Source organism: Podarcis melisellensis (genome assembly GCF_964234715.1).
Source record: "Podarcis melisellensis genome assembly, chromosome: 4".
In the NCBI taxonomy this organism is placed as follows: Eukaryota; Metazoa; Chordata; class Lepidosauria; order Squamata; family Lacertidae; genus Podarcis; species Podarcis melisellensis.
In genome coordinates this window covers 49,695,107-49,713,540 of record NC_138531.1, presented here as the reverse complement: position 1 = coordinate 49,713,540, position 18,434 = coordinate 49,695,107, and the positions used below count along the sequence as shown (strand labels likewise).

General features: G+C 41.1%; 1 protein-coding gene across 3 annotated transcripts; it reads right to left on the bottom strand.

Annotated features, from left to right (window-relative positions):
- Positions 1 to 91: 91 nt before the first annotated feature.
- Positions 92 to 18,184, bottom strand: TMPRSS3 (transmembrane serine protease 3). 3 transcript variants are annotated; one of them, XM_081908902.1, is made up of 13 exons: positions 17,703 to 18,184; positions 14,757 to 14,901; positions 14,162 to 14,269; positions 12,439 to 12,555; positions 10,300 to 10,423; positions 9,809 to 9,934; positions 8,718 to 8,761; positions 7,714 to 7,879; positions 5,954 to 6,123; positions 3,885 to 3,980; positions 2,884 to 3,026; positions 2,196 to 2,348; positions 92 to 1,196 (listed from the first exon to the last, which is right to left on the bottom strand). In XM_081908902.1, the coding sequence occupies exons 1-13, from the start codon at positions 17,703 to 17,705 to the stop codon at positions 1,170 to 1,172; spliced, it is 1,422 nt and encodes a 473-aa protein (XP_081765028.1). In that variant the 5' UTR covers positions 17,706 to 18,184; the 3' UTR covers positions 92 to 1,169. The 3 variants fall into 3 exon arrangements, with proteins under 3 accessions (XP_081765028.1, XP_081765026.1, XP_081765027.1); XM_081908900.1 differs by lacking the exon at positions 92 to 1,196 and having other exon boundaries at positions 2,010 to 2,348; XM_081908901.1 differs by lacking the exons at positions 92 to 1,196; positions 3,885 to 3,980 and having other exon boundaries at positions 2,010 to 2,348.
- Positions 18,185 to 18,434: the final 250 nt, after the last annotated feature.

The following is an 18,434-nucleotide window of genomic DNA, read 5'->3' as shown; positions in this document are numbered from 1 at the left end:
GTTAAAAGGAAGATGTTCATTCATAATGGAATGCCCAGAAGCATTGCCCTCCAAGATTATAAATCAAGCACCATCAGACTGATACGTTTGCATTTATTCATTTATTTACAACATGCCTTAAGTCTAGTGTTTTGCCATCTAAGGCTATAAATCAAGCACCATCAGATGATTACACATCTGCTTATTTACAATGTGCCTTTGCATCGACAAGGCACCATATGTAATTTAAAAATCTCAGAATAACTGTGTTAAAGATCAAGAGCATTGATTCACAGAATTTCTTAGGCTGGATTAAAAGAAAAGCGGGGAGGGCTTTTCAAAGTAAATCAAGTTCCTTGTTCCTTTCCGCCCACCTAGTTTTACAGTGAACCAATCTGCTGAGCAGTATATGGAAAGGAAAGACTTGAGCCTGGGGTTCTTAAACATATGTAGGAAGGAAATAGCAGTGCAGTTGTAATTTTGAGACAGGAAATGCAACAAAATTTAAGGAGCAAGCACTAGCTGACAATGTGATTTTGTTTGTGTTCTTGTTGGTGGCAAACACTGCCCCACTCTAGTTGCATTCAGCTGTTGCTTGGGTGCCAAAAATCAGAACTCTTTAGCTGCTCAAAAAAGGATGGGTAAAACAGCCAGTTTTGTTTTTTCTATGTTTCTCCTCTTCTTTCTTTCTTAAATTCAGTTCTTCACATTTCCACATCAGTTTCTGATTATTATTATTATTTAAAAATGTCAAAAGAAAATCCATCAGGATTTTAGTGCCAATGCACCCAACCAACATCGTACACTGTTTCTACCATCAATTGAGAGATGGGCACCTCCTTCCTGCCCTGGTTTTATCTTCTTGTTTCAGGCAGGCAGTAAACCTGTCCATACTTTTCACTTCACTGGCCTAATGATCTGGAATCTTCCTTTCCATCTCAGTTCACCAGGAATAGGTGGGTTAGGAGAGAAGGATTCTTGGCATGCAGGCATGCTTACACCTGAAAACCGGGTGACAGCATCAAAATACATGAATATTCTTCATTGTGACATAGTGCGTTTTAAAGGGATGAGTACAAAAGATAGTTGTAGCAGTTCTTCTGTTAGGAGGTGCAAAAATTGTGCAGGATGAAAGTTGATTGTCCTCTCTGTCCCAAACAAACATTTTGAAGAGTTTATGTGGTAATGATCTAACCTCCTCTCTTCCATTCTTCTCTCTACAAATACAAATAAGCAGGCACCATTTGAGACATCAATAGTATTGCTTCTCAGGAAGAAAAAAAGCATTTAGCTATGAAATTTACTTCAAAATCCACACAAAACCACAGCAGAAAAATAAGACATATAATAATTGAGGCCTATTCTGTGCCCTTTTAGCCCTTTATACTCACTATGTTATGGTAGTTTTTTAAAGTCAGTATTTAGGATAGGATGGGAGCTGGAAATGGGCAAATAGTTCTTACTAATCGAACTTGTATTCTCATTCACAGATGGTGACTGACAAATGTTAATAATGTCCTAGACATGTGATTCCGATATGGTTTTATTTTATTTTATTTTACCATAAAGGAATGCTGCTTTTTAATTGGACCGACTATTCTTCTGCTTCCTTCACTGCAATACCAGTCTGCTTCATAGCCTCCAAGCACTTCAAAATATACTACTCTGCACTCCATCACCATGTGAAATGTCACAGTTAAAAGAGCATTAAGTAATACCTGCTGTTCTCTGTGCAATCTGTGTTCCTGCTTCAGAAAGGGTTGTTATGCAAAACCCAGCAGGAATTGCTTAAACTCAGCCCTGCAACTCTCACCCAGTTTTCTATCTTATCTATGGGCAAACAGAAGAAACTTAGGGTGTGACCAAGCTATCACTCCTATCAGGGTTGGTGCTCAAGTCTCCTGGGCTGGCCCAAATCTTTGTATATTTCCCATACTTAACCACCCTGCTCCGCCCCACCCCATCACCAGTTTAGGACTGAGGGTCCAGGATCCCACCCTCCCTTAATAAACACTGAATTTTAACAATTGCTCCTACGACCAACATAATACAATACATGAAAGGAGTGCAAATTGCCTCCCGTTGCTCCATTCACTTGTATGGAACAGGGGGAAGAAGTTGCAATTAAGGAAACCATTGATAAGGTAGAAGCATAACAGCCCCTTGACCCCACTATTAAGGTTAGGCTGGGGAGAAGAAACTATTGGAAAGTAAACCTCCATTTGTTCATGTATCCAATCCAGAAATGAGGTGATGCGACTGTAGACCCCTGGTTTATTTTCTTCCGCACAGCCCACCCCAAAGCTGGTTGTTCCTACCAGCTTCCAAGTATTCCGATCTTCACATACCAATGGTCCCCCACTGTCTCCCTGAAAGAGACAGGAAAACAAGCTTTTGTCTGGCTCTCAAAAAGAAACAGTAGGTAGAGCTGCTAATCATGTTTAAGCTAGCAGAAGTTAGTCATTCAAAAACCAATTAATGGAACCATGGAGAAAGGCTGCAAATGTCTTGACTTGCTTTGAGGGTTGTTATTGGGCAATCCAGTGTACCTGGATTTAAGTTTAGGATTTTATTTAAATCACTCAGCAAGTACAAATGAATGCCCATCTCTCCTCACTGACTCCCTCAAATGGATTATATTTTATTGAATGGATGAAAAGATGTTTAACCTGCCCTTCATTGTATGATACCCACAAGCAAGCTACTCCCTTCCTCATTCCAGTTTTTCTAATAAGCATATTGTGCCAGTACTTCGTTATCTTCATTGGCTCCCAGTCTGCTCCTGGGCCCAATTTAAAGTGCTACTTTTGCCTCTAAGGCCCTTTACATCTTGGGATATTGGTAGTATCTTCACCACCACCAGATTGCTCAGTTAAGACAGTCACCTTTAAGAAATGCCCCTACCTGACATGTGTCTATGCCTCCTTGTAAATAACCTGCGCAGAGCATCGATGAAGCCACAATTCCCCCATAGACCTCTCTGTGGTTGCACACTTTGTTAGAAATCAAAGGGACACCAGCATAATTCAGAATCTCTGACGTATCACCTGTTCCAAGACAGAAGTTAAATTTTCCATTTCAGGGATAGCAAAGATATGGCATCTTAAAAAGTGATTAGCTCTTACTTTTTAAATTCATTTAAAACAAAAAACTTTCCTATAATTTCATATATTTTATTAATGCCAGCCAACCAATGCTGCATTTAGTTTTCTTTAGAAATACAGTGGAACCTCGGTTTTCTAGCGTCTCAGAAGTCGAACGTTTCGGCTTTCGAACGCCAAAAGCCCAGAAGTAACTGCTTCGGTTTTCAAATGCTTTTCAGAAGCCGAACGTGCCACGCAGCTTCCATTTTGAGTTTTCCTATTGTAGTGAGGCTTCTGTATTGAGTTTTCGGTTTTTGAACATTTTGGAAGTTGAACGGTCTTCGAGAACGGATTCCATTCGAAAACCAAGGTTCTACTGTAGTTGAAACATTTGTTCAATCCTATACATTTTTTTTAATATTAAGAAGGAATTCCCAAATCTACCCAGAAATTCTTTAAGACTTTGTGGAGATCTTAGCTGGGCTTAAGTCTCGCTGAAAGCAATCAAGCCAACATTATTGGGTAATATCCAACTTTAGTCCAATTCAGAGTAGACCCATTATTCTGACTATTATTGGATATCAACCACTGTGTCTCATGGGCTCCTTCTCACCCCTAGCTGATAGATGTGAAGAAGAGAAGTCTCTGTAAATGACATCTTGCTTCACATCTGGTAGTACCTCCATTTCTATATTTTGGTCAGAATTTTTCTGCTTATGGGAAAGTATTTATTAAGTGTATCTCTTGAATTCATTGTTCACACGTAGCAAATTTTCAGTTATCAAAAAATACATTGTTAGATTCAAATGCTAAAATACTCGCCTCCTTCTTCTGCAGCTCCCCATCCTGATATCCAACACATTTTCCCCTCTGGAAAATGTTCTCCATAATTAGGAAGACAAATTGGCTCTATATTACCTGTGTAAAAAGAAATACCTGCTCTCCAAACTAGCAGTTTCATAATACATATTTTTGATAGTCATGTGAGCTTGTTTATATATCTCAATTTTCCTTCAGAGATTTCAGAGCAACTTCAATATGGTCTCCAAGTGGCCTCCAATCATAGCTATCAACGTTTCCCTTTTTAAAAGGGAAATTCCCTTATTCGGAATAGGATTCCACACAAGAAAAGGGAAAAGTTGACAGCTATGCCTCCAATATAAGTAGTGTCAGGTCCAGACAAAGTCTAAATACACACTACACCTTTAAAGCACATCTAAAGCACATTCTCTTTCTCAAAGGATTTTGGACCTTGTAGTTTAGCCCACACAGGGTAACAGTTCCCAGCAACCCTTAATGAATTATAGTACCCAGAATTCATTGGGGGGGGAATATGCTTTGTATGTGCTTTAAAGATATAGTGTGTACTCAGCCTGACATGCCTTCAGCGGTAGAATTGCGTAATGTGCCTTGACTCCCATCATCTGTATTGCATTGCACTTATGGAGGTCAAGCCTTTGGCATTCAGCCAAAGCCTGAACTGATGACTGTTCAGAAGATTCATTGTGGCCAACAAGCAACTCTAAAGAGGCAACAAGGAATGGGAGAGAGGAAGTTTCATGTATTGATCTGAACTAACTAACCATCCAGTTAATTTGCTACTGTATAGACTTGAGGGGTGATAGAGGATATAGACTAGCACTGTAGTTCTCCATTTCCATGAAAATGCACCTCAAATAAAAACACAACACTGGAAATGTGTGCATTCAAGCTTGCTCCCCCCCCCCCTATTTTGGGTTATTCACTCTACCTCATCCTATAAATAATGGGTCTGTTTGTGGTACATTAGCTTATGCTAGATCAATGAATATGTTCCTCAGCATTTTAAATAAATATACTGTGGGTTTTTCTATTTGTGGAAACAAACCCATAAGTCAAAATAAGCACTCTCCATTCCAGTATTCTTTGGGAGGTTCAGCCCATCCTCATGACAAGGACTCCAAGTACATGGATGAACTACCAGCGATTGCAAATACAAATTGGGGGAAAGAGCTGTAGCTCAATGCAGAGCACATACTTTGCATGTGGAAAGTTAAGCCGCAACATATCTCTGAATACCAGTTGTGGGGAAACACCAGCAGAAGAGGGTTATGGCCTTCATGCTGTATTTACGGGCTTCGGAGGCTGCTGTGGGTAGCAGAATATTAGCCTTGATGGACCTTTAGTCTGGTCCAGCTGGGTAGTTCTTACAGGGCCTCTCTCTTAACTCTGTTGGTACTTAGGAGCAAACTAGACATGACATTGTTCACACAATTTATTTCCCTTATAAACAAAATTATGGGCAACCTTTTGAGGACACCACTGTGGGTATGATAAAACTGCTGTGGTCCATGGACCACCAACTGGTCACTCTTCATTGAGGTAACCAGATGCATTCTTTATGCTTACAGTCCTCACTATCCACATGCAGAGTGCTTTTTTTTTTAACTTGCAAGGGTTCCACATTCCTTCGCGTGAATAGAAGGATGACTTCAGGATCAGCACAGATCCTGAAGTCTTTGTTATTCTGAGAGCAAGAGGATTTGCACTCCAAAAAACCTGGGTGTGTATTTTAGAGTGTTGCTGACATGCCAAGAAAACAAGCAAATCAGGTTGCTATGTGGGATGGCTCAAATTGTCGGATCATTTACTTATTCATTTAAAAAAATGTACACAGCATTTTTTTAAAAAAATGATGCAGTTTACAACTATACAAACATAATAAAAGACACATAAAAATTAAAATCAGAAATTATTGTTATCTCCATTAGGCATTATTGTGGGACTGCTGGTTCTTGATTCAGATTACCACATATTAATATTATATTTTTAGTGACAGTAGTAATCAATTCTAAGTTTAAATGCAGAACAAGAGGGGAAAGAGAAAGAAACAGCAACAGATTCAAAATTACCATTTAGTGCAAGTGGTTTGGCCAGCCTAATCAATGCTATATCATTCTTCATTGTTTTGGGTTTATAATTTTTATGGTATATAATTTTGTCCACTAAATATGGATTAGCGGTGCCTTCTTCCAGTATTACAAAGCCCGCATACACACTCCAAGCTCTTGGGAAGTACAAACTGAAACAAAGACATTAGAAAGAGAAAGGTTTAGTGGCTTCCAACATTTAAAATCATTTGCCAAACCTGTGTGACACATTTTTGGCCTCAGTGCTAAATCCATTCTGGCACAAAAAGTCATTTCCAGCAATGACAGAATTACACTAAGATTCATATTTCTAGAAATCATGTATAATTATAGCAGCTTGTTAGGATTTTTTAATACTCATCAGTGTTCAGCCATGATTAATTTCAGATCTGAAACCCATGCTCATTAGGATCAAATATTTAATAAATCAGTTTCTAATGTCCAGCTTGCCAGTAAAACATTTATTCTTATTTTTATCTGTAAAATGCCTTGAGTCCATGTCAGGGGAAAAGACAGGGTATAAAGTAGTAGTAGTAGTAGTAGTACCCTGCTGATTTCATTTTTTTCCTTCTAATGATGCATCCAATCCACCTATTGACATTAATTTGGTCAGTGCTGCATCTGTAATCCTCTGCAGTCTGCTTCCTGAGGAATTTGTTGTTGCAATCCTTCATTGATAGTGCTTTTTATTTTATTTTAGTCTTTTTAAAGGTGTTCCTCAGTGTGTACCATTACTAGGATGGAAGGATCTGACCATCTCAGTTCTCTCAGTTTCTCATTTTTCCAATCGTGAATTCAGTTCTCCACATTTCTGCAGCAATTTGTGAACCTTGCTGTAAAAAACCTCATGAAAATGTGAACTGAAATTAATTTCTCCCCAGGCCCTAACATCTGTACCTGTTCATATTTAACCGCATCTCTTATTGCAGAAGCTAAAACTGATTTTTCATGACCTTCCTGTGTCAAGAAATTGCCCTTCTTTTTCCTAGCATAGTATTGTGCCCTTTACACATCTCAGTAGTGACTAATAATAATAATAATAATAATAATAATAATAATAATAATAATAAATTATTTATACCCCACCCATCTGTTTGGGTTTCCCCAGCCACTCTGGGCAGCTCCCAACAGAACATTAAAAGCACAATAAAACATCAAACATTAAAAACTTCCCGAAACAGAGCTGCCTTCTAAAAGCCAGATAGTTGTTTATTTCCTTGACATCTGACGGGAGGGCATTCCACAGGGCAGGCACCATCACCAAGAAGGCCCTCTGCCTGGTTCTCCGTAACCTCATATCTCACAGTGAGGGAACCGCCAGAAGGCCCTCAGCGCTGGATCTCAGTGTCCGGGCTGAACGATGGGGGTGGAGACGCTCCTTCAGGTATACAGGACCGAGGCCGTTTAGGGCTTTAAAGGTCAGCACCAACACTTTGAATTGTGCTTGGAAAAGTACTGGGAGCCAATGTACTGTAGGTTTTTCAGGACCAGTGTTATATGGTCTCAGTGGCCACTCCCAGTCACCAGTCTAGCTGACACATGTGAGAAACGTTACTACGGCTTCACTCCCTGGCACTGGTGCGTCATTTTAAAACCTGGCCACTATGTGGACAGGACACTTACTTCACAACTGTGGCCCAGCTAGGATAGGGATCAACAAGTGGTCGGGAACAAGCACCGCAATAGGTGTCTGTGGTGCAAAAACATGGTGAACGAGACAAGGCACTTACTCATAAACTTACTCATAAACACAGTGGGCTGCTGTTACAATCCACCAAGGGGTGATGATAGATCCACCACACAAATGATATCCTTGAAACTGAAGGCTGGCTTGCCATGGCCATTGCTGGGGCATCGACGCGTTTCCTCCCACTATACGGGGGGCATACCTGGACCGAGCACCACACGCTGTAGAAAAGGAAAAGTAGCGTCACTGGAATCACTAGTGAGGAATCCTTATCTGGACAAGCTGTACATACAGAGGTGTACCTAGGGTCCCTTGTGCAAGGAGCTGTATTGGTGCCCCTCCTGGGGAAAAGGCCCTTTAGCACAACAGCCACGTTAGAAAGTACTATATTTTACACAAGTACTTGAAGTGTCTGGAGTGAGGATGAGGTGAGGAGGAAGGGCAAAAAAGTCACACACCTTTGTGCTTCAGTGTGAGGAGGATGGGAAACTTCTCCTGTGTTTGATCTCACCGTGACAGTGTTGGTGCATCACTACACACAAATATTTCATACACTCTATAGTCCAATAGGTGATTTTTTGTGATAAAAAATAAACAAACCCAGGCCTGAGCCTCTAGCAGGGTCTGTTCTCGCTAACTCCTAGCTATGTCTCTGTGCACATATATTTTAAAGACCCAGTTCTTGAATCTAAGTCATGCTTAACTCAGAGAGACACATAGGAATATTCATGAGAAATGTATTGTCTTATTTTGGGGGTGTTCCCAAATCACTATCTCTTTTTCTCTAACTCATCTGCCAGTTCTCGCTTGTATAAGTTTTCTCTCCTAGTTGCTAAATTTTTATTTACAGAAAGGAGATATTTCTGAGAATTGCTGTCAAATTTCACCCACTGAAAGGTCTCCTGTACGTGATTTGACCCCTGGAAATGAATTAGAGCCACTACCATGCTCTCAACTTGCATATTTCAACTTGCACAAACGAACTTTTAGCTTGCACATTCTCCCACAATTCTTGTTGTGAAACTGATGTTACATTCTGCTGTTTTTCAAAGCGCTTACCCAAACATTTTAGGATGATCACATAGCCTGAGGCACACTCTTCTCTGAAATGAAAAGAAGACAAAGTGATAGACCTGAATGCTTGCTACCTCTCTTTCCATTTCATCCATCAAATTAAATTGAGGTTCAATGTGTTAAGTCTAAAAGAAAGAAAAAAAGAGCCCCTTCTTAAAAATATTCTTCCAGCTTCTGTTGCCTTTTCATTTTTATTTAAACTGTTCTAAATGTTTTCATATATGACATAGTATCATTGGTGGTATTTTTTGCTGATATTTAAAGATATGAAATTGCTTTGATTTATTTTGTAAACAGAATTAAATAAAGAAATAAAGCACCCTTCCTTTGTATTGCTATGAGGCAATGGTTTTGAGGGGGGGCTCCAGGGGTCCTGTGCACTTTTCTTTCCCTTCCCACCCTCCCCCATTGCTGCACTGGTTGTTCACTCTTACACACACACACACACACACACACGCCAGATGTGGTGGGAAGGGGTAAAATGGGTCCCCATTTCTTTCTTTTGTGACACGGCGCTGGCACGCAAGCCGACAACATGGCAGATCCTCCTTCTCCTCCTGCAGAGGGAAAGCAGTCCCTGGCCTATGGGGGTGGCAGGAAGCCAAGAAATCCCTGGCCATGGAAGCCGGGCTGCTGCGTGACACCTAGACATGATGTCAGCCCCCCCCCCCCGTCACTTTCCCAAGTCAGTGTGCCTGCCTGGTAAACTGGGGTGGGGAGGAACAAACAGACCCCCTTTTCCTTTCCCCCACCCCCAAACAAAAGAAAGAAAAAGGGACCCATTTCCCCTCCTATTGGCAAGGTGGTAAGATTGGAACAGTATTCATCAGCCACCAAATGCCTGGGTAAACACGGGTGTTTTCCAATACTTCCTGAATAATTACGGAGACAGCTGCAGCTCAAAAGGGAGGGCATTTTACCACTGGGGAATCACCACTGAAAAGGCTCTGCCATGGGTCTAAGGGTATAAGATGGTGTGTACTACAGTCCAGCCCTACCAGCAGGACTGGGTTGGAAGAGTTTATATTTTAAAATTCATGTACGTATCTTTCTGTACTTTAGCATCTGAGACATACCGCAAGGACGTGGTGTTCTGTGGAGATGTCAGCTGATCGGCTGACAACCAATGATCTGCAGCAACAAAATGCCTCTGAAATGCTTCTTCAATAGCGGTCACTGGGTAGGCCCTTGAACTCACAAAGCTGTAAATAACAGGAATTGTCTTGAAAATTCAGCAACATTCTGAACATTTACTTCTTCTATCACATGGCTAGCCTACCTGGCTTGCAAATGTTAGGTGGCTTGCTATAAAGTTTTTTATGGAAATATTGCAAATAGTTTTAAGGAAACCCTGTATTAAACTAATGGATAATCAATGAACACACACTAAAATCCCACTGTGCAAAAATAAAAAATAATCAGCACTTTGCTGCAGAAACCACCTTGGTTTTTAGCACCTGGGTTGTATTTCTGAAAGCCAGGTGTAATGAGAGGGACTTCCCTTTTAAAGCAAGCAACAGTTTGACATACAAATCCTTCATTTCCATGTTCATTTCCTATGCAGTACCTTGAGATACCTAAGTATTTACATGTAACTCTTCCATAGGTTTCTTGCCAGTTTTCTGAACACACAGTCCTCCAGGCTCCGTAAGCAAACACTTGCAACACAGCCTTCTTGCCACTCAGTCTGACTGTGAGATACAGAGAGAAAGGCCGTAAATAGCTAATAAGCAAATGCTGTGACTGAATCAGTGTACTAATGTACTGTATCTCTCGAGATCCAATGAATTTTGGCATTGGTTTTTGTGCATTTGTTCCTATTTCATGCAATAAAGGTATTATTATTATTATTATTATTATTATTATTATTATTATTATTATTATTATTATTATTACTTATACTCCACCCATCTGGCTGGGTTTCCCCAGCCACTCTGGGTGGCTTCCAACAGGAGATTAAAAATACATTAAAACATCCGTCATTAAAAACTTCCCTAAACAGGACTTTATAACAAAATAGGTTATGAATGTAAAATAAAAAAATGCTATCTTGAAAACCCATGAAGGTTGAGATCTCCCCCCCCCCTACTCTGTTCCATAGAATCCAAATCCTAGGGGTCAAGGTCCCTTCACACACACCCCAAAAAAATTTTTGATGGGCATTGCCATTTAAATGGTATGTGCACGCCACATCATGTGATCGATTATGCGGGACCGGCCTTACCTGGCTCTCCCAATATTTATTCAAGTTGGCACACCTGCTCTGCTCATACTCTGCACTTGGTAATCTTCTAGAGCAGTGCTTTCCAAAATATGGTACATGTGCCCTCAGGAGCAGGCAAAGAGTTTTTGAAGGGTAAACAGCAGAATTTGCTCTAGTTTACAAAAAACAATACTATTAAAACTACTCTCAAAGTATCTTCACCTGAGAATGGATACGGCTGTAAGACTAAACTCTCAAAAGCTTATGCAATTATGGTAAGTTTGGGAAACATTGTTCTAGAGAGGTAGCCATGTCAGCCTCTCGCAGCCAAAAAAAATGTACCTTCTTGTGGTGCCTTAAAGGTTGCCTCCAGAATTTGTCGATGGGATTCAATCACATACTGGGGTATAAGTCTGTGTCATTAAAATGGATTTAAGTTCACTGTCAAAACAAATCTGATTTTTTAAAAAAAGCACAAAGGACTTTTGTAGCTGGGAAACTGATAGGGAGCCACACTAAAAAGTTTGGGATAAATGACTGGTTGAAAGGAAATGATTTAACCGCAAGGAAATCAGGATGGATGCTTATTGTAGTATAACTTCCCCTCAAGCAATTCAGCATGAATGTTCAATAAAGCACAGTCATCATATGACTTCTGCGTAATCTTTGTGCGAGCAAATCTTTGTGTGCTCAATAATCTGGAGAAGCCCAAAGATAGAGATGGGAGATAAATTCAATTTTCTTTACTTTTTCATAGAATCATATCATACAACCGTAGACTTGTAAAGTTGGAAAGGACCCCAAAGTTCATCAAGTCCACCCCCCTGTGATTTTTAATGAGAAAATACATAACTCGCACTTCTTGAACCAATACGTGAACCAAAACACAGCCATTCCTCTAAATTTGCACCTCTCCCAATTTTGCAGTGCTGTTCTCCAAATGATGTGTATACAACTGCCTATATTATGGAAAACTGCATATGAAAATGCATTACATGCAAAAATACATTACAATAGGGGAAACTACATACAAAAATGTATTAGGAGAAATGTGCACTGAAATGCTGACAAATTTCAATGATTGTTTTTTTAAAATCTGCAAATTGCTGTGGAAGTGTGGAGAACTGGATTTAAGATTGGGGAAAAAATGAGAAAAGTAAGAGAAACAAAAATTATCAGATTCATCCATCCCTACCCAAGGAATAACACATTTATTTGTGGCACAGCCATTCTGCCATTCCGCATAATTTCTGTTTCTCTACATGTGATCATGAGCGCTCTTGACCTAGAAATTGCCCTCAGTGTCCTGCCATATTGAAAGGTAACCATAGTAACTTCTGTTCATGCAAAAAGAATGCAGCAAACAATGGTCAACCATGTTTTGTTTGGGAATATTGAGTGGAATGTTTCAAACAGAGCTTGGATTTGGTTTTTAAGAAAAAATATCAAAACTAAGTTTTGAGGGGAAGTAGCATGTGTAATCCAGAATCAAATCATAGTTACCACATCTATACTCATCCTCTCCATCTCTACAGTTGAAGACTCCATCACATCTTGCTGTTTGGTCAATACATCTGAAGGACGACCTGCACCGAAATCCCCCAATGCAGTTGAAGTAAACTGACAGGATGAAAGGAAATCATATCAAGTTAATACGGCATATCCTTGGCTTGGCAGCAATATTATGATTATGATAATTATTAATTTATATACCACTTAATTGTAGCAAAGCCTCAAAGCGGTTAAGATATATTCCTTTAGATAAACATGCTGAAAGAAGGTTTGAAAGGGAATTTGTGAATTACAGACCTAAGATAGGGTTGCCATATTTCAAAAAGTAACATTCCGGACACAAAAGTTGTTAGTTTTGCTCAGAGTTGTTGACCTTTTTTGGCTAAATCTTTAAAAAGTAAAGTTTTTGAGCTATTTTAAAGAAAATTCACCAATATTTTGACTTCTGACATGGGTTGCCATATGCCCGGGTTTCCCCAGACATTTCAGTGATTTCTGCCTGGGCACTCTTTCTGAATGCCGTAACCCTGTATGGCAAACCTACCTAAGACAAGATAGCATTGTCATACTGCCCCAAATACAGAAGCCAGCCTGACTGGCAGCTGAAATTTACATCAACGTTAGTGATCAAACAGTTTCCTCACCTGATCACTGCACTTGAGAGTGACAGTTTAGTTTAGAAGGCCCAGGGCAAGCTGTGAGGGATGTATTGGGGGGGGGGGCTCAGGAGTAATGGTGGAGACACCTCCATCATTTGTGGCATGAGATGAAACTTAGCCATGCTCATTCATTTCTATGGCTCTGCTCTGAATACCACCCCATATTTCTCAGACTTGGTTGAACAGCAGATAATGGCACGTGATTGGCTGTGCTGGACCACCTGATTTCCAAGACCAAGAGGATTCTGGTCTGAAATGTTAAAAGTGTCCAGGCTCAAATTGCCATCACATTCATGCAGTTGTCCTGATGATGCAAACAGAAAGGAATTGATGCCTGGTCTGCAGAGCTCCATGCACCACATGAGCCTCTTGGGCTTGCTAATCAGAAGGTCGGCAGTTCAAATCTGCACAATAGGGTGAGCTCCCGTTCCTCTGTTCCAGCTCCTGCCAACCTAGCAGTTTGAAAGCACGCCAGTAGATAAATCGGTACTGCTGCGGCAGGAAGGTAAATGGTATTTCCATGCACTCTGGCTTCTATCACAGTGTTTCATTGCACCAGAAGCAGTTTAGTCATGCTGGCTGCATGACCTGGAAAGCTGTCTGTGGACAAATGCTGGCTCCCTCAACCTGAAAGCGAGATGAGTGCTGCAACCCCATAGTTGCCTTTGACTGGACGTAACTGTCCAGGGGTCCTTTACCTTTACCACATGAATGCTGCATCCCAGAGTTCCACATGCGCCACAGGTCTGAACCCAGTCACCATGTTGCACAGGCAGCTAGAAGTCAATCTCAGTACACTGGAAGTAATCATGTGAGTTGGTCCTAACTGATATGTTCTGGCAGCGTGCATTCTGTTGATTATGACAATGACTTTATTAAATACCAGCTCTGTTTTATAGATCTCATGCTGAGGAGTTAAAGTGTGTGTCTGTGTATGTGTTTAAAATCAATAGGCAACCTTTGGCAGCATCCTATTCTCAGCAGGAGACTCATGAAAAATGCAGACTCTTGAATGGTTAGTTGAGAACCTAATAAATAAGTTATTTGGTACTCACTTCCCAGGCCAATGGCAACTGCTATGATTACAGTGAGTAATAAGGCAAGGATAAGTGGAAGCTGCCCGAGTGGAATTAAACCATGGCACGGAGGTGTTGAGATCTCTCCTGGAGTAATAAAAAAGCAAGAAACAACAACCTCTGAACAGGACATACAACATTAAGTTTTGCACTAATTATATTTAATAAAAATAGCATCAGCTGCATTCATTCTTTGATGTGCTATTTGATATTCTGATGCCCTGCATTATATATACAGGCAGCAACCATTTTAGGTGTGTCCAATTGATGTGCGATTGCTGACACACAGGTCCTTTTGGACCCGGAAAAGGGCAACATGGGGGCAGATTTCCATACCGCTGTCATACCTTCCAGAATGAATATGGATCTGGGCATGTTTTCTTGGATTCCAACTCCCACCATTAATCATGTTAGCCAGGGCTGATGGAAGCTAGAACTCAATAACATCTGAGGGGTCCCCAGTTCCCCATCTCTGGTATAAGTCATTTAAGACTTACCTAAATCTGGGGGGTTAAAATGAGGTTTGGGAAGAAAGGGCCCCTAATTTCCATCCCAGAACTTCTTCCATTCCTACCATTTTCATTTTCACCAGGATCTATTTTTGCTTGTTGCAGGCAGAACAATCTTTTGTAGAAAAAGCAGAGCTCAGATCCTGGCAGTTCATCTTCTACAACGGAGACAATTTCAACGGATCCAGGACTGGAATCTATTTCTTCAACCTTAACCAACAGAAAGAGAGAGAGAGAGAGCACAAACACACACACTGTTAGACAATGCAAATTCAGGTCAATTACCAAAAGAAGACTTTCGAAGTTTTTTCTTCTTGATGCAAGTACTCACACTGCTCCAGGAAAATATAGTTATTGAGGGTCAATTGAAAACCCATTTTGCTTTTATTGCATGTGACCATTAAGGAAATTTCCAACTGCACTGGGAAGGGGTAAGAGATAAGCCTCCACACTTCCACGCAATCTACTTTCCTGGTGCCTGTAATTTAGTAAGAAAAAACTTGATACATAGCTTCACGCCACATATCTAGCTAATGTCTAGTTTTGCCCTAAACTATGAATCATCAAGGTCAGAATCTCGCCTCTGCCATGAATGAACTCACTGGGTGATGCTTGGTGAGCCACACTCATTCAACCTTAGCCCCCACCCACAATCTGTAATATGGGGGATAAAAATACTGATTATGAAAAGTGGTGCATGCTATTAGATACAATGCGATGCGTTGCCAACATCTTACAGAATCTTTCCAAATCCCAGCTGTCTTGATTTTAGAGTTCAGAACATCAGTCAAGTTTGGCCCTTGGCTAGAAAACATTGGTCGATGAACTTCAAGGACTTAAAGTGTTGCTCAACTCTGTCTTTCGCTATTGCTACACTGTCATTAATTTGACTCCCAAAAAGAGTCACACAAATTACCGTACTCCATTAAAAGCCAAAGATCTTTCCTCGTGCCTTAATGCATCTGTAAACAACCCATTTAAATTAGGAATGCACACAGAATCCTCTCATCTGACTCACTGAGCCTTTTAAATTCAACAAAGGAACCTTTCATCCTGGCATTCCTGGTAGACATTATAGTGGAAGGAAGAGTGAAGTGTTCATTGTAACAACTATTTATGGTCTAATTTGGTGGTGATTGTTTTTTCTCTTCCATGGGAAGGCTTTGGAATGATTCCCAATGAGAGGCATACATAGAAAGCACAGCTTGCATCAAACTGGAAAGCCCACCCCAGAAAGATTCAGAAGCAAACTATAGCCCTGTCAGCTGTTGCTCATAGATATTTCCTGCAGCACATATCCATACACTACTAATTAAGATTTTCCTGGCCTTAACTCAAACCAAATGCTCAACAAGTAGAACTTAGTCTCATGTGCAGCTCTGGACAATGTGTCGTGATAACAGAGAACAGTCACAGTGATCCAACATAGAATCAGATGTGCTTTGTAACTCCACACAGGCCTACAGCCTATGTGGCCTATATCAAGTTTAGCCAATATGGTGCCTTCCAGAAGTACATGGACTGTTTTCATCATCCCTGATCAGTGGCCATGCTAGCTGGACCTAATGAGAGCTAGAGTCATCTTGAGGGCACTGCATTGACTACCCCTGGGCTAAATGAATGCAAATGGGAGGCGAGAGGCACTATGGTAGCAGAGTCTTCCCTGGGCTGAGTCCATTCATTCAAACATGTGCAGGAAGCCTCATGCATACACTGGTCATGCACCCAGAAAGCTCTCTACAAGCAGTCTGATGGTGGGATGTAAACTGGAGGGTGGGAGAACCTGACACCACAATGCCAATATGCTCCTCCATCTAAGTATATTCATATAGTCCTGTTGAGACATTAGGAGAAGATGTTGCATTGTGGCCTGTGCCTTTTGGCATCTCTCATGCCCTTTCCCTACCAGTGACTATCTATAATCACCTCCCCTATTTTTGGAACTGTAGAGAAGAGTTTCCAGGATGAATTGTCCTAAAATCCTTATGAATTTCCACTAGGACTTTACAAAATAAATAAATTCACAAACTGCTGTGGCAATGTGGAGAACTGTTAGATGTCAGGGACTGGGCAGAGGAGGAGTGGTAGAGACCCCCCCCCCAGCCTGACCCTTCCAGAGAAGGAGACAGTTCAGAATTACAACAGGGGTTTGATGAAGGGAAAAGCTGGTAAATAATGGGAGAGGAGGAGGAGGAGGAGGAGGAGGAGGAGGAGGAGGAGAAGAAGAAGAAGAAGAAGAAGAAGAAGAAGAAGAAGAAGAAGAAGAAGAAGAAGAAGAAGAAGAAGCAGCAGCAGCAGCAGCAGCAGCAGCGGGGGAGAAACAGCTCTTTTGGACTCAGTGTCTTTAGAAAGCATTCCAGACCTCCCCCTCCTAGAACACAGTGGGCCTTGAAAGTAGGAGAGCAAAGAGCTCTAAGGCAAAAGGCCCTTTTTTCAGCACCAGTAGCGATGACTCATGAGGAAGTGGGAGCGATGGAGGGGGTGGGGTTTCACTCGGATCAACACCATTACTCCAAGAGACTGCAATTCTAAGCCTCTCTCCGTGAACATTGAATAAAAAGCATTGGCAAGAACTTCCCTTGTCTTATCAATTCCTGGCAACCTGCTGGGTGGGATGGGGTTGGATCCTCTGACACCTGGCAAAATGATTGGGGGAAAGGGAGAACTGAGAGAAGTCAAAATTGGCATATTTGCCCATCCCTAACTATAACTCGCATCATTGCTGACCAGTAGCTATGATGACCTGAGCTGATGGGTGGCTACCGGCTCCTCACCCATGGAGCGCAGGGTGTAGTTTAACGATTGCACCAACACGGTACAGTCACTAGGAACCGCTCCTGTGCATGAGCACTTGAGATGGATGAGTTCAATTCCCCTACAATTCCCATTACAGCTTCGTTCCTGCCTCGTTCTTGAGAACCAACGACTCTAAAAGAAACAGCTCTTCAAAGTATGGGATGTGATAGAGAAAGAGGAGAGAAATGTTTGCCCTCCGCTAGGGATCCACTTACCATTGTTGCAAGCCCAACTGCTTTCTCTTTTCATTATAAAGCTTAGCCAGCTAGAAAGCCTGCCATCCTCTCTGCAGATATTTTCATCCGGAATCACTAGCTGATTCATTGTAGCAGATGACATTATTACTGGCGTCAGTGTAATTCAACCTGTCCAAAGGTATCAGGTAGCCTAGAATGGCATCGTTCCAAGGACCAGGAAGGTAAAAAGGCAGCAATCGTTTTAATTAACTGTAATCAGTAACATGGAAGTATTTGCAGACATAAGGCAATAATTTCTGACCATGTATGCTTGCCTTTTCTTTTCAGGCAAAACAGAAGAAACTGGTTATTTGGCTGGGACAGGTTGTCTTCATTAATTCAAAGGATCCTGCTTGTGGTGGAGCAAAGAGCATCTTATAAGATGATCCCTAAATAAAATAACATTTCGGTAACAGAGAAGAGATGTGCTTCCAGGAATACTGGAAAGATAGCAGTGACAGTTATTTAATTTGTCATACACATTGAACCAACAGATATGGCATGACAAGTGAAAACAGTTTTCTGCTACTTGAAGGCTTGATGCTTCTTGCTACTTCAGTACTTTGATGATACTTCTAGATAATCGGATGGTGGAAAAAAAATTGAGTGTTTTTCACCATCTGGGGCTGGTACTCCAACTGTATACTTTCCTAGAGACATTAGAGATGGTTGTGGCCATCTCTGCCTTAATAACCTCAATAGCTGAGTTAT